Genomic DNA, 17162 nt, shown 5'->3' with positions numbered 1-17162 from the left:
ATAAAGTTGACCATGTTTATATTATATGCATTTTAGTATTTTGTGTAAAAGTGTATTATATCCTTGTAATGAAAAAATAAGGGTGGGTGGGTGTTGTGCACCCCATTGACAACAACAGTGATGATAAATTTATATACCACTTAGTATAAACTTGAGTCACTAGATCATTTGTTAAAATTTAAACTTATCCCAGAATGGCATAGAGAGCGATTAAACTGAGCATATTTAAAGTACTGATTTGTGGAAAGTAAAGCTGATATAAAATATGCATTGGTCCGAATTGTCTTATGCTATATTTTCAGTCACTTGGTCTTCCTTGTGGTCATACGACCCCTTTCATGTTAAAACACAGAGCACAAATAGCAAAGAAGAAAACTAAGAGCCATGAAATATATGCAGTTTAGCTAGTGCAGTCAACCTATTGAGCTCTTACACACATATTTACCAATACCTGTGTTTCCCACTGTTTTCTTTCCCTTTTACTACCTTGCAGCATTCTCTTTGCCGACATTGAGGGGTTTACCAGCCTGGCCTCCCAGTGTACTGCCCAGGAGCTGGTGATGACGCTGAACGAACTCTTTGCCAGATTTGATAAACTTGCAGCTGTAAGTTTTCCATCTTCCTTCCGCTTCCCCAAATGTATTATAACAGTGCCTTTTGCATGACACTGCTTTAGACTTCTGCAAAATTTTCATTGCTTTAAGCAGCAGTAAAAGTACTTACTTTTCTTCTTATTGTTTTGCAGGAGAATCACTGTTTACGTATAAAAATCCTAGGCGATTGCTATTACTGTGTGTCTGGGTTACCCGAGGCAAGAGCAGACCATGCACACTGCTGCGTTGAAATGGGAATGGATATGATAGAGGCTATCTCGTAAGTACCAAACACCACAGGGAGGGGCAATGGATAAATAACAAATATAGATATAGATATAGATATTGTGTGTGTGTGCTTCCAATTAAATTTATATCTGGTAAATCATTAAGACTGTTTCATACCAGCAAGTCAAAGTCTAGCTGAGACCAAAGGTTTGGGTGGAATAGGAGAGAAAACTTCTGGTACTGGGGGAAAGCTCCAGATACAAGTGCAATAAAGAAGACTGGGGGGGGGGGCATTGTTCCACTTGCAGCCGCTGTGGTGTGACACACTGAGTACTTGTCAACCCTGCACTATACATGCAGCAAAGTCCTTGTGCAGCTCTTCAGCACAGGGAAACACAACACTAGAGAATATTTACTTGATTTGTCAAGTGCAAAAAAGAAGGACACAAATGTATGAAGCAAATGTCCCCGAAGAAGAGTGTATGCTTGAAATGTCAATATGAGTAATGTTTAAGGAATTTAAATATACTGGAATTTGGGGGGAGTCTTGCTTTTGTGGGGGGGGGGGGCTTGCATTGTCCCGCCCCTTTTGTAGTTCTACTTCCTTCATGTTGGTTTTTCAAGGAGTCACTTACTATTGTTTGGAGTCAGTAAAGCAACAAACTGACCATGGTGAAGTTTTTGGTAGACAGATCCTCAGTGCTAATTTACAAGCAGCTTATTAACAGCAGCCTATGGAAGTGCCAAACCTGTAGAATGGGAGAAGCATATTTAGGTCGCGGGTTCATATTAGGGCAAAGTGGTGATACAAACCGTGTGTTGTCACCACTTTCCAAGACTACATATTCTGGCATACATGTCCAACATCCATGCTTGCATGATGATGCAGCTGGTTCTTGTCATGCAGATAGCAACTGTGCAGGGCCCTGATCCAAACTGGGATCAAAGTGGGGCAAAGCTGGTTCCTGTCATGCCATGGACTGGATGCAAATTCCCCTCCAGAGTCTAGGTAAAAAATATTATCACCAATGTGCTCAGCACTTTGCTGAGCTCTTTAGATTAGCTTGGCTTGTGCAGATGCTCTTTGTGTCTAGATGGCTGCTGGTGTAGCTGCAGTTAAAGTTCTCTTTGATCATCTGCTTCAAGCTGAAGGGCAATACATGAAACTAGATTGGTGAGCATGGCAATGACCCAGCTAATGTCCCCAAACAGCTGTGTGCTAAGATGCCAAACCAGAAAAAGTAAGGACATTGTGATCTCTTTTATTTTATGTTGAACTTTGCCTGAGAAAGAATCTGTGGGTGGTCAAAAACTTGATATTTTACACGACTGAAGGCTTGGTTAAAGATATTGAGCAAAATCCCAACAAAGTTAGGGGCACCTTGAACTTGCGTATGCAAGCAGTTGATTGTCATCTTAAATCATATAGATTTTTGTATGACATAGAGCAGCAACTTTTCTTTGGATTGCACCCATTCTTTCAACCAATACTTGACATCTCCATTTCAAGGTAAACAATCTGCTTCTTAGTCATCCTTTCAGCTATTTACATGAGACCTCTAAGTATAGGGAGGCATATAAATTCAATAAATAATAACAATAATTTCCACGAAATAGATGCTGAAAAGCTACGAAAGCAAAATAGTGCCGTGTTAATTTTTCACAAGCATAAAGAGCATCCTAAAAGGACCAGCAGTTTTAGTGCTTGCCATTCCAGCATTCTGATTTTTATTACCTTCGCTTGTCTGAGAAGCATTCTCTTTTCATCAGAGAGTATGGAGGAGGCAGTGAGAACAAAAAGTCTCTCACTCCAGATTTAGCAAAGAGATAAGATTGTTGAATCCTTTTCATCCCACACAAAGTGGGAACCAGGTTTTTCAAAGCTGACAGGGAACAATTTGTAAACAAAAAAGGAGTGCACTTCAGTGCCTGTATCAGTGCTTTATATAAAACACACTGCTGCTCTGTGGAAATGCCACAGAGCCTTGCTTGCAGCCCCAGTGAATTAGAGAAAGCACCACATTGTATCAGGGCCAAACTAGAAAAGATTCATAGTGGGGTGGGGAGGGATTCTGTGGGATTTAGGCACCTCAGGTGCATTCATATATACTCCCCTCAAAGTAAGTCCCATTGAAGTCAGTAGGGCTTACTTTTGAGTAGATATGAACAGGCTTGCACTGAATGTTGTCAAGGACAGTTTTGAAAAATGCGACATTGCTTGGCCTGATGTGAGCAGCACTAAAATAAACAAGGACCACGGCTTAGATTCTGCCCTCAACAACCAAGGCTTGATTCACATACTTAGTTTTGCTGTATGCACAAACAGTCCTAGCCATTCTCAGGTACGCAATCATGTGGAACACCATAGGATAAAGATGAAAGCAACCTGTTTGGAAGTGTTCTCACTGCATTCATTTTATCAATATATTCCTTGTGAGGTAAAAGTTGTGAAAACAATGGTGCTGCAAATTTTTAGCAGAATTCGGCATGCACTGTGGACATCACTGATGGACCAACATCAGTGATGATATCAAGAAGCTTTCTCTCGCATCTCTGCAGCAATTTTGCCTTTATTATTAATAAAGCAACCAATCAATGAATAACCATACATGTGCCTTTTTTTTTAAGTGACAGGGCATCTGCAGCATGAAGGAAGGGGCAACACTACAACTGAGCCAGTGTTTGATTCATACAAATGCTGTCATACAAATTGTGAAGCTAGAAGAAAGTGAAGGTTACAAGGAGCTCCTCTGATTGCACATTATGTTTGAGAGGAAATGTGCAGCCAGTGGTTACACTTTGGCTGAGAGACCTCCTGTGAATTTATGTTTTTATGTTACATTTGTCTTCACACCTAATGTTCGTATGAGGTTCACAGGGAAAATAAATGTCTGATGTTATCTGATGCCTGGGGAACACTGGTGATCTAAGATCATAGCATCCACTAAGGGCCAACCCCAGCCCCTGGAACGGATTTCCTATAATTTGTTCTATGCCTGTTAACCACAGGCCCTAAATTCCTCCCCCTGTTGGTTCCTGCCTGTTTCCCAGTTTCCCCAAAGCTTGGAGCAGGAGAGCTTAGATCATGAAAATGATAGAAAGGAAAAGTTGAAAACCACTTCTGAGCTCCATGACCCCATTCTGAACTGGTGCCTGACAGCTGTAAAATTCCATGGGAGAGCTGATCACAGATCTCCTGATGTCACATGTGGTTTGTTCCTAATACAGTTACATAGAAAGCATGTAAAGTACTCCGATTGCTGCACACAGCACTATATCAGAACTCCCATGAGTTGTGTTAGCAGTATGATCCTCTCATTACAGATGTGCATAGGGGTTGGGGAGAGGGACTGAGGCAGGAAGAATAGAGCTTGATACTACCTTACGGGCAGCTAAGGCGAGAGGTTTAAACGAAGAACTACTCAACTCACTCTGCACTAGGTCTATTAAATCAGTAGCTGATCTGAAATGCCACGCTTCCCATGTCTGCAAAACCTTTCCACCAGTAAAGTTGCATTCTGCAAAGAAAAGGCAGAATTGGGGGAGCAGAGTGCAGAATGCAGTTTCTGTCTGCAATGCGGTCGTGCTTGATTCATTAGACAATCCGACCCATGACATCTTCTCATTCCACTGTTACTCTCTGTACAGCACAACCATTCTGGAAGTGGCTGAGCTATGGCTGCTCCCCACAGCAGCCATAACATGTCCAGTGACAGCAATCACGAGCAAGCATTTAAGGTCTTTCAAGGCCAAGAGTCGCCTCAGTGGCTTCCTCCCTAATCCCTAGATATAATTTCATTGCAAATTGCTGTGTTCTTCCAAGTAAACTTTTGCCCTAAAAGGCAAAATCCCACAAAGGATTCCAGTGATAATTTTGGGAGCAAGCTTTGTACATCTGAGAGCTCATTAGCATTGGAGCCTGTTGGGAGTAACTGAAGAAGACAGACCTGTCTGCTCTGCTGCAGAAGCAGCAGCTCAGCATGTCTTGCTACAGTGAATAATTCACATATGTATTATGTTTCATCTCTGGAACATTTGATGCCTGGTACTCTGTGAATAAATTGAGAGCTCTGGAATCTTGTTCTTTTTCTCTTCACAACATGGCTATTATGTTTAATGAGGCCCTGAAAACTGGCAAGTTATGTCCAGGTTTGGTGTGGAAATCAGAGGCCAGAGCTCTTTGCAGTGTCCCAGATACCCCCCCCCCAAAAAAAAACCTGTGCTTTGAACTGAAAGCAAATTGACATCCTTGGCTAACTCCTCCATCCAGTGATTTGTGCTGTTGGTCTAGCCAAGCTTCACAGTGTGGTTTCTGCTTTACCTAGTGAAATGTAGCATTTAAGCAACACTGTATGTGTGTGTTTACATTATTTAAACTGAGGACAGTCTCTTAGGTTAAAATTTGTGCCCTTTTCAATGTCTTTCATTCCCCCCCCCTCCTGCATCCTTCTTCAGATTAGTGCGGGAGGTGACAGGTGTCAACGTGAACATGCGAGTTGGGATCCACAGCGGGAGAGTTCATTGTGGAGTCTTGGGCCTCAGGAAATGGCAATTTGATGTGTGGTCAAATGATGTCACATTAGCTAATCACATGGAAGCAGGCGGCAAAGCGGGGTAAGAGAGTCCTGCCTTTGAAGTCTACTGTTCTATTTGATTTTGCTCCAGTAACTTCTCTGCAGCCTCACATTAATACATCTACCCTTTAATTATATTATTGGATATGGGAAGTATGAACGAGCAATTCTACCTAGATTCGGGCAAATTACTAACTTTTGATGTTGCGCTCTCTGTACAAAAGGAGAGATGGGAAGTACAGCGTGTCCAAGTGAAAACTTTGGATGCCATTTCTTTCCTTCTTCCTGGTAATGTCTGTTACCAAAAAGTGGACTTTAAAATCCTGACCTGGCCTATAGAAATGGTATAGCACAAATGGCGCAAAACTAACTCCTCTTTCTCTGGGTCTGATCTGCCCATGTAGCAGAATGCCAGCTTCAGGAGGCAGTGTATTGGTGAGCTGGGGTGGCATAGGTTGACTGGTTGAACAAATAAAATAAGCATAGGAAAACATAGGTATAATGTTTGTTTTAATGTTATTGACCTCAAAATTAAGCACAAAACTGTGGAACTATCATAGTTGCAGGGTAGGATTTCAGTACAACTTGACCATACCATTGTATGTAATAGTTTTCTCTTCCAGACTGCTTCTTTCTCAGGTCATTCAATGATTTTTATTATTTCATTGCCTTTTGTCTCCATTCAAGGCGAATCCACATAACAAAAGCTACACTGAACTACCTGAATGGTGACTATGAAGTGGAGCTTGGTTTTGGAGGAGAACGTAATGCTTACCTCAAAGAGCATAGTATTGAGACCTTCCTCATTGTACAATGCAGCCAAAAAAGGGTAAGAGTCAACCAAAAGTTATAATAGGTTAATAGTCCAGCTGTGCCATATAAAAAGATGGTACCATAGCTACATACCCATGACAACCTGCTAAGAGGGAAGTGGAAGAGTCTATGGTGTAAGATGGTTCATATTGAGTTCATGTTGCTCTCACTATTTAGAGGATTAGATGCTCTCCTTTCTTTTGAGGACTTTACACATTCCACTTTTTGCACAGTTTATTTGCTGCAAGTAGAAACCTCTAATAATTGTTTTCAATGTGTCCCCTTCTGGTGAAATCACATTTTTTTACAGCCTGACCTGAACTTGTGTCCTGCTGAACTTGGGTACAGGTTGCTTGGGGTTTTCTTTCTAAAAATGCAGCAATAATGTAATTGAACAAAAATGTTGAAAGTGATGTTTAGAGCAGAAATACTTCCACCAACTCCTAGGAGTGCAAGTCAATTGTTTTCCAAGTGGTGTTCTAGAAATCCTCCCAGCTGAACAAACAGAATGATTAATGAGATGACTTTCATGTGATCCTAATGCAGCAAGATAATCAGATAATCTTAATATCTCGGACTTAATGTATTTCAGCCAAGTTTGAGTCCAGTTCATAAAAATTTACTCTGTTATGATGTTGCTGTTGGGGGGAAAAAACAGTCTAGAAAGCACCACTTAGATGGATTTGAATGATGAAGCCTACATTGCTTTGGGCAAAGTAGCTCAGAGGGTGTCGTATATGCATGAACATGAACTGAGTGGCATGTCCACAATTTACACAGCAGAATAGAGAGCTTTAATTGAAATGAAGAAGAAAGTGGAATAGAAAGAAGCATAATCAGAGACAGAAAGATGTTAATTTTGTCTTTTATCTCAGCTCAGCACAAAGAAGAGTCTTCAGAGCTAACAGCAATGCCTATAGATCCTTCTGTACCTTTCCCTATCTCAACCCTGCATGCAGTCTTTCCCTACGCTTTGCTTGCAGTGAAATAATTAGCTCTACATATGTTATTTGCTCTGATTTGAGGAATCTCCCGTACGCATAGCTAAAAGAGGCTGATGTTGGTCCATGGTAATACTTACATTTGAAAGTACAAAAGAGCTAATGACAAGGAACAAAACATTTCTAAGACTGCAGTCTTACCATAAGAGGCTTGGATACTTATGAGTTGTCCTTGTAAATCATTCAGAGTTTTTGGAGAAACCTTTCCCTTTGTGCAAGGGGTAAAAAACAGACTGTCTGAACACAGCGACCTTTATAAATATTTCAGCATTAAATTAGGGAAGCTCTGATTTTAATCTCAGAAGGTTCTTAAAGTAGATTGTTCTTCAGATACTTAAAAATAAATATGGCGCACTCCATTTTGTATCCAGAGCTACAAATCCAGGCAAGAACAAAAAATGCTACCAATCATTTCCAGACAAATAAGAGTAAGTTGTACCCTGAGCTTCAGGACACTATTAAGAAGACAGTTGACCTCATTTTTAGGAATGGAGCATATATGTTTACAGCTTCAGTTTTATATGAGCTTCTGGAAGTTTAGTGCATTTTTCAAGAGAATGGTGACTGTGTTTGTCAGCACTCGAAGTGAATGACTTCATTTGCATAAACTTTTTACAATTAGCAGCAAAGTTGGCAGGTTTGCAAAATGTGCTTTATTTAGCACAAGCAGCTTGGTTTGCAGAAGCTGTAGGCTCCCCCCTCACCTGCCCAATACTGTGTTTTATCTGGTGGGAACTGCAACATACCTAAGACAGTTTGTGGCCTATCGCAAGAGTTCCTCTTATTGACTTGGAGAGCTATTACATCACTTTGTTATAGCCATAGATAAGTGTGTTTCCTTTTATCTGTTCTTAGTTATACCCCACAGTAGAACTGCCAATAAACACACCCTTGCTGCTACCCCACTACCACCCTGGACCCTGTGGTTGTAGCTCACAGTAAATCTGGAGAGAGCTCAACCACAAGTCTGAATTCAGACAACATCCTAAACCAAAATGCTAAATCAAACCTTTCCTTAGCTTGCCATGGCATAGCAGCTGCATTCTGTGCTATGGGAGTTCCCCCACTCGTTGTTCTCCCTAAGGCCAAGGCCTGGAGTAGTGTGGCATGTGGACCAGGTCTTTGTCTAATGTCTTTTAACTGGTGCTAAGAGTTGTGGGCTTGTTTGGTCGGTCCGTCCCCCCTTACTGTTATAGACAGAACAATATTAAAACAACACAAACAGAATTAAAAAAAATACCCTCCAAAATAGAAATGCGAATTAACAGTGCAACTCTGTTTACTGAGTTGCAGCTTCGGGGCAGGATTCAAACAATGAATTCTGCTAGCAGAAGCCCATGCAAGGACTTCCGCTAGCATAGTTGGACTTTCCCCTTCTCCAAGCCCGCAGAATTGGCTGGGGCGGGGAATGCCTGGAAGAACCCAACAGAACAGTGTGGAGGGGGAGGAGAGCAGAGGTTGTTCCGTCTGGCAAGCTGAAAACCTTGCACTCACAGAATGGCTGCACTGTTTTCATTTGATGTCCCAGAATATATCAGATTAGTCTTTACAAGAGTGGTAGCTGTCCTAACTAAGGCATGTCAGAATGGGTGCTGAGGGAAATATGCTATCCGTGCTCAGCTGGTCTGGTCTTCCATCTGTCTGCACTGTCCCAGCAATGAGACCAACAGACCCAGTACAGTCTGAATGTTCTCCTGAGCTGAATTGTTATTGGTATTAGAAAGTAAGGCGAGATTTTTTTAAAAAAATTGCTGCTCCATTTTCTCCCACATCCTGCTCCAGTGAAGTTAGGACTGCAGGATGTACTGGCAAGCCGTGAAATGAAGAAACCTCTTGAAATAATACAAAGTGTCTTTCCTAAGTGCTCAAAGCATTTAAAACACATTGTTCTCAGTATGTCAGAAATATGATCGTTAGAGAAAGTTCATTATATGACAGCTCTTATCTGTGAATATGGAGGGGTTTGTAAGGTAATGAAACAGTTTTAAAGAAAGATAAAGGCTTGGTTTTATGGCAGCTTTTTAGATAACTACTAGTTGCAAAACCCCTAGCTGAGCTATAATAAAATGTACAGACAATGTCATTTGTTCATGCCATGCAATAAATATTTAGCTGCTGATTACTGATTTGCTCTTTCTTCCTTTTTTGGCATCTAATGAGATATATTTTTAATATCTGTAGATGTAAAAATCAGTTTCAGCTGGAAGGCAGAAATAGACAGACTAGGAATGTAAAATAAATCATTGTGGCTATTTCTGAAAGGAAAAAAGCCAACTAAATACATAACTAAGTGAGTTCATAGTATTATATTTTTAGAAGCACTTGAACCTCACTCTCGGTCATAATGCAGTGTTTTCTTAACATTCTGGCACTAGACATCTGTAGTTGGAGCTCTTCTACATTAAACAGTACTTTTTGGATGCAGAAAAGAGAAGGCATGGTTATCGTGGGGTTAAATACTCCTTTGCTGATCTTTCTTTGATTTGCCATTTATGACTTTTTTGTTTAATTCTTCGAACAAATTTTAACCCTAAATGACTCAGGCTCCATATACTTGAAATACCACCTCCTTCCCTACAGACCCTTTTGGGTGCTAAGATGGGTGTAGGGTGGCATGTTGGGATGGCGGCCTGGGAGAAGCCATTATCTGTGACGGCTCCTAAGCCGTGGAGCTCCTTTCCCACACCTTCATCATACAGCTTTCGGCGAGTGCTGAAAACCCACCTCTTCTTTACCCTGGCTTTTGACACCTTATTTCTGTAACTTTTTATTTTAAACAAGCTGTTTTTAATATTGCGTGATATTGTGTTTTAATATTAATATTATGTTTTATTTGTTGTAACCTGCCAGGGGACCATAGGGTGAAGGGAATGTAATATAGTGAGTAATATGAGAAGAATACTTGTCACAGCCAACCAGTCTTAAATATTTTGGTTAATATGCTGGTTGAGGATTAAAAAGAAGTTAAGACAGGGTTTAGGATGACATATAGCCACTGAAATGTTTCAAAATATAATCTCTTTACTATGTTCTTCTTTCTAGAAAGATGAGAAAGCAACAATAGCCAAGATGAATCGTCAGCGCGCTAATTCCATTGGCCACAACCCACCACACTGGGGAGTAGATCGCTCCTTTTACAACCATCTTGGCAGCAACCAAGTTTCCAAGGAGATGAAAAGAATGGTAAAGCTGTTAAGTTTTATGCAGCATTTGTTGCTGTTGTGTGTGAAGTGTGCATGTGCATATGTAAATATATATTCCTATATTTGTTCTATGGTGGCTATGGCATTACTATGTTAGGGAGCAGTTGGGGGTACAAATCAAACCAGATACATACTCTATAAACCCTGAGCTCATAAACAGCAGTTCAAACTTTAAAGAACAATAACAACAAACAAACAACCCCCAAGTAATACTGTTTCAAAAAAACAGTGTCCTTTACGTAAACTGTGAGGACCAGCCTGAGGGTTGGATTGTATCTCATCAGTATCTGCTGCTTGGCTCAGGTCTGACTAAAGGCAGCAGTAGGAAAAGACTGGTACAACCTGAGTTGCATAAAACATCTGCTGCTAACACTTACCCTAGAGCTCTAGACAAGGCCATTCTTACTACACAATCTGAAATTAGTGGCGTAGCAAGGTGGGGGTGTTGAGTGCGGGGCGCCGCGGTTTCCACCCTGGAGGGGGGCGACACTTGGCGCCCCGCGACGCCCAAGCCGAGCCCCACCGGGGTTTGCCGCCGCCGCTGCTCCACAGCGCGCACTCACAGCGTTGCTGCATACAACGCATGCGTCGCAACACTGTGCATGCCCGCCATGGAGCAGCGCGTGCCACCGGCAAACCACGAGCAAGTCGCGGAACGAGGCAGCCCCGCATGTGTCATACGCAGCAACACTGTGCATGCGCGCCACAGAGCGAAACCACGCCCCCGGGTGCCCCCGGGTTTGCCACCCCAGGCAGCCAAGCGGCTTCCTCCACCAATGTCTGAAAGGAGACAACTGTGTACTTTACCTTGCATTTTTGGGGGGGGGGAGTCTCACAAACAGCACTGTCTAAAAGGGAATGCAGAATGGCTTACTAAACCCCATTATGTTTCTTGCAAAGCGGTGTTAGTGAAAAACATTGGGTCTACCTTGTCTAATCTGTTTTTAATTTATTTCTGTTGTTGTTGATCTCCCTCCTCCCCCAGTTAGACTAAGCAAGGGTTTCTCACACAATGATGATGATGCAGAAGATGAAATGCAGAGCTCTTCCAGATGACCTGTTTATTGAGCATTCATCTTGATTTGCTTGGACAAATCTTAGGGAGAGGTTAGACTATGTCTGGTCTTTATTGAAAATTCATTCTGATTAGTTTGTAAGGCGGTTATTTGAAAATGAGCATTCGTACTGATTTGTTTGTGTGGCGGTCATACTTCTTCCCATTAATCCTTCATTCATCCCTGTCATTTTCCTAACCATGAGAAGTCCACTTTTAAAGTGGGTTTGTTGCATCAGGGCAACTTTAATCCAGTTTAATTGTGCAAACCTAATTTTCCAGTATGTGCTTGAATCCTTTTGGCAAAATACTGGAAGTCCGGAGGCAGCCCCAGCACAGAACAACAATAAAGGGAAAGTTTCACATTAAAGAATAAGGAGTACTTTCACCAACAGCCCAAAGTTCAGTGTTAAAACTAAAAAATGTACTGTGAAAGTGGCTTGTGGGCTTGACTACTGGGGGAAACACAGTACTTGCTTCAGCTGTACATTCTGCTGGATCAGACATGAAGCAGGAGCCCCTCACCCACCTTCAATAGAGGTATTATTGCTTAGCTGGAGAATGAGTTTAGCAGCCTAAGGGCTGGCAAGAGTGGCACTTTCATTCAAAGCTCAGCCCAGCTCCTTTTAGAAATGAGAGACACCACATTCCTGGGTGTAACCCATCACTAGATAAGAACATAAGAAGAGCCTACTGGATCAGGCCAATGACCCATCTAGTCCAGCATCCTGTTGCCACAGTGGCCTACCAGATGCCTGTGGAAAACAGAATATTCAGCAGAATTGACTTGAACTCTGTGAGTTCTTCTTAGTGTGTCCTGTGGATGGTCCATAAACCCTTCCCCATTGGGTTGGAGGAGTCAAGCAGATGTGGAACTTGTTCTTTTGTTTGCCACAGAACATTAGGTGTTTCTAAGGTACAGTGTCCAAAACCAGCTTAAAGTGCGGTCCCATGAATGTTTACTTAGAAGTGACTACCACTGTTGTTCAGTAGGACTTAAAGGTAAAGATAAATGGACCCCTGACTGTTAAGTCCAGTTGTGGACGACTCTGGGGCTGGGCGCTCATCTCACTTTACTGGCCGAGGGAGCCGGCGTTTGTCCGCAGACAGCTTTCCGGGTCATGTGGCTAGCATGACTATGCCGCTTCTGGTGAACCAGAGCAGTGCACAGAAACGCCATTTACCTTTCCGCTGGAGCGGTACCTATTTATCTACTTGCACTTTGACGTGCTTTCGAATTGTTAGGTTGGCAGGAGCAGGGACCGAGCAACGGGAGCTCACCCTGTCACGGGGATTCGAACTGCTGACCTTCTGATTGGCAAGCCCTAGGCTGTGGTTTAGACCACAGTGCCACCTGCGTTTACTCACAAGTAATTGCACCCAATTTTGACTGGATAAGTTGCCATTATAGGAAGGTGTGGTGATGTGTGTGTGTGTGTGTGTTGCAGTATCTAATCAAGACAGGAGCAAGCTGCTTTCTTAGAAGGTTTATAGCTTTCTTCATAGTTTAGTGCTGAGCAGCTTGAATACCCTCTTGGTAGTCATATTGGGAAATTCACTGGGCATATCTTAGCTGTGAAATAGATACTTGCATGCTATTTACATGTTATGCTCTCACGTTACGTTATGATAGATTTATGGAAATTATTGACGTAAAAATGTAACATTAGAAACAACATTAGAGCAACTCGCAACCAAATTTCTTGCAACACCCTGGTTCAGAGGATGTAGGCTTATCATTCTGCATTCATTCATTCTGCATGCATCAGGAGGACAAACAAGATAATAAATCCTCAAATTACTTACTGCATAGTAGTACTATTGAAAATAAGTAGGCTTATTAACAGAAATGTACCCTGAGGAAAACAAAATATTGAAAAAGCAATATCAGATTCACCAGTGCTTTTTTTTTAAATAGAAAAAGAGCTTTTTTAGGGGGATCACTCCAACACCAGCAGCACTACAAAGAGGTGCCAGAACGCACCAAAAAGGTGAAGGAACTCTGTTTCGGTGAGTTCCAGCTGGGAAAAAAGCACTGAGATTCACTTCTATGTTAGTATTCTTATTATTATACCTAATTGTTTCACATAATGTTCTTTCAAATACCTGTCCCTGAAGTTTCACATACTAACTGTGAATTAACAGAAGGCTTTACGTAATAAATATATTTCCTTTCCTAAATAATGGTACTTTTGAAGATACAAGATACATCTGCATTGTACACTGACTAGAACATTTCTCATCTTAAAACCAACTGCACAGCATGTAGGGGAATGCAAATTATGTAATTAACTTCATCCAGGTATGCAATCCTGCATATCCAAATTAAGAGCATGCTTTTGAACATGCATCTCTTTCAGAATATGGCATGAGACATAATTACTTGTAATGTTGATTCTATTTAAAAAAATGGAAAAAGCAGAGATTTCTACTGGCTGTAATTGAGTTGATCATACAGCACTGTATGTTTTTGCAAACATATTGCTATGAGTAATTGTACATTCACTATTATGCAGTTTAACCAGCTTGGATATCTTTGGTAATATGGCTTGAAAATGAATGTTGCTGGTGTCCTCCCCCCTTTCTTATTATTTTGCTTTTTGCTCATGCTTTTCATATGCAGTTTCGTCAAGTAGGAGTAGCATAATATCAGTGCAGCTGCAGCCTTTGTTCACACAAAACCTCTCTTGGCTTTTTGGTCATGCAAACTCACAAAGCATGATGTGATTAAGAGATTCTAATCAAGCTAGCATGTAATTATAATTAGATGTTTCTTTCAGTTGGCGTTAGAAGGGTGCTTGCATCATCCTATTCATAGAAAAAGGGTAGTTGTGCCAAGAGGTGTTATGCATCATGTTGTTAATTAGAGTTTGCTATGTCTAGCTGGTGATTCAGAGGGAAAACATTATTATTTATTGTAATATCAAACTGCGATTTTTTTTAAAAAAAACTTACCCTCCACTTTGTGCACGGTATGAGTGGAAGACATCATTGAAACGTGAAGATGGTGGAACTTTTCTCTCTTTAACTTACTTGCGAATGGATATTTCGTGGGAATTGCATGTTTCTGCATCATAGCATTAGCTTTGGAGAATCTGACACACAAATAACATGCATGATTTGTGTTTCTTACAGTGAAAAATGTGGGGATTGGTGTACTGAGTATGGGCTCAATGTTGTGCTAACATTGTACTGATACAAAGAAGAGTTTATTTGTTTCCTTTGGCTGACAGCATTTCAAATATGCATGTTGTGACTAGTAATTGTGCAAGCTGGAGAGGGTATGATAGGCTGGAGAAATGGTTAAAAAAATTAACGATGATATGATTCTCCCCCTATTTTAGTGATTTTCAAATATAACAAAACTAAAAGCAACAACAATTACATTATTTCCAACCCATCCTTCTCCCAGAAGTATAGAGATAGTGTTAAATTATAATTAAAATCCAAGACTTAAAGTGATGCCTATAACAAGAATGAATCAAACAAATGTATCATTCAACAATGTCCCATGAGAAGCTGGTAGAGGGTAGCCATGTGCAATAGATTGTGCATATTTGATAAAATCAAAGGTGATTTAATAGATGCAGTTGTTATCCTTGGTATCCATATTAATTTCCCTTGCCTGCTGTTTTAAAATACTTTTTTTCTTGTTTTTAAAGCATCAAAAAAGCTTGCAAAGTGTGTTTACCAGAGATGATACTGGAATGAGAATGCACATTGCAGGGAACAATGCTTCTATTATTCCACCTTCAACTCTCTGAAAAAATTATCTCTGTTTCCAGCCATTGTTGTCTTTCCTTGTAGAATATAATTTCTTTCTTAACTGTTCTCTCTTTGCTCTTGGAATAGTGAAGACCTGTGTTTGTTTTATGATTAATTTGCTTCTTGATAGCTCCACTAACTACAAACCTGCAAATCTCTTTGCCCCACTCCTACTTCCCCCAAAAAACCTATGCCAAAGCTGGCACTGTTTCGTGTTACAAAACCCAAGTTAGGAGTTTATAATTAATCGAACTTTTCTTGATTATGCTTCCATGCAATTGTGCAATGCACTAGAAAAACCAATAGCATCCATCATGGAAAATTACATACCAAATAAGTCATAAAACAGAAGTTCCTTAGCCTACAGTGCAAAGCAAACATTGCTAAAGTAGCTGTTTATCACACTGGGTTAAATAAAAGAGTCTGAGATCATGAACATGCACCATCTGCAAGTATATGAGTAAAATAACTTGCTCAGCACTCTCAGTGCTGTTTTCCAACACAGTGGTCATGTTTGGACACAGTGTCACGCCATAAACCATGGTAAAACATATTAGTTCACACACAGTTCTAACCCTTTCCCAATGGGACCGCCTTGTGGGTTTGAGGCTGCTCCCCAGGTTTCACAGCACCTCCTGGGTCACATGTGTGGTTTTGTATTACCTCCCTAGAACAAACCTTCACTTGTTCAGATATAATGCTAACACAGTTGCTCCATGACTTGTTTTCCCACTGGAGGAAGACAGGAGTAAAATACTTCACTGTCTCTTCTTGCTTGAATTGGTGGGGCAGGTTGCCCCATGTGTGAGAGAGAATCAAGAGTTTCATAGTTGTTGTCTCTTACGTTTTTAATGTAAGGAAACTGCTTATTATGTTAAAAGGAAATACGACCTTTCACATGAGATACTGTTCTTATCTCTAATCTCCTGTTTGTGGCAAGCAGCTCTTGAACTGCCAGTATTACCCTTTCCCTTGTAATTTTACATCTACATGCTGTTCATCAGACCACAGGTAGCTGGCCTACCTGTAGCATCTTCTGGTTCCTTCTCCCTTCTAAGCGTTGCTTCATGTCTCTGTTTCTAATTTGTGGCTTGGCTTGCCCCCTCATCCGAAATCATCTGTTGTTCCATTCTCCTGAACTTGGCTTTGATTTGCAGCTGTCACTAACCAGCCAAGACTGGACAGCTCACCTCCTTTGTTTCCATTACTTTGTTTCCAAATCAGTATCTTACTGTCCAAGATTATGTTAAAGTGTGTGTGTGTGTGTGGAAAGGTGACAGAATTTGAAAATTGGCTTGAATAAAGAAGTCTCATTTAGATTATCTGAAGCTTTATACCAGGGGTGGGGAACTCACACCCCTGTGAGCCAATCAGAAGTTATTTCCAGGCACCTCTGAGCCAAGCTTAATGGGTGGGAATGGCTGCTTAATTGTCAATCACCTGATGTTATGATTATGTCAGGTGACCTGTTTTTACCTGCATGATTTGAAATTGAACTGTACAGGCAAAAAAAAACTGTGCTGCAGCACTGACAATCAGCTGTTATTTGGAGCTTGGAAAGTACTGCATGCATGACTTCAGCACTGCCAACACTCAGCTGATAGTTGGCACATAAGAAGCAGTGTACAGACGCCGCTGATCCATGGTGCTGGCAAAGCTCCTATTGTCCAAATACTGCCTTTACGTTTCCAGTACCTGATATGACACCAGATGTTGGGCAAGTGAGTGTGACTTGACCGAAACAGTCTGGCAGGACAAATGGGGAGCTCTGTTTGGCCTAATTATGCATATGGGTTGGAGGTTCCCTACCCATGTTTTATGTGAACAGCCTTTCTCAATTTTTATGGGTTGCTTTTCTTTCATAGGTTATATGTGTGGAGGGAGAGCAGTGGCAGGCCATATGCTTTGCACACAAAAGATCCGATGTTCAA

The 17162-nt window shown here is 41.1% G+C and overlaps 1 protein-coding gene across 3 annotated transcripts in view; it reads left to right on the top strand.

Annotated features, from left to right (window-relative positions):
* Positions 1 to 17162, top strand: part of ADCY5 (adenylate cyclase 5) — a 171545-nt gene that overhangs the window by 120700 nt on the left and 33683 nt on the right. For all 3 annotated transcript variants that reach the window (XM_033162718.1, XM_033162711.1, XM_033162727.1), the window contains 5 exons: positions 494 to 605; positions 746 to 873; positions 5277 to 5435; positions 6083 to 6224; positions 10252 to 10392. In XM_033162718.1, coding sequence (XP_033018609.1) covers positions 494 to 605; positions 746 to 873; positions 5277 to 5435; positions 6083 to 6224; positions 10252 to 10392 — 682 coding nt within the window. The remainder of the gene's footprint in view (positions 1 to 493; positions 606 to 745; positions 874 to 5276; positions 5436 to 6082; positions 6225 to 10251; positions 10393 to 17162) is intronic.

Source organism: Lacerta agilis, chromosome 1 (assembly GCF_009819535.1).
Source record: "Lacerta agilis isolate rLacAgi1 chromosome 1, rLacAgi1.pri, whole genome shotgun sequence".
NCBI classification, from domain to species: domain Eukaryota; kingdom Metazoa; phylum Chordata; class Lepidosauria; order Squamata; family Lacertidae; genus Lacerta; species Lacerta agilis.
This window is presented reverse-complemented; position numbering and strand designations above follow the sequence as displayed.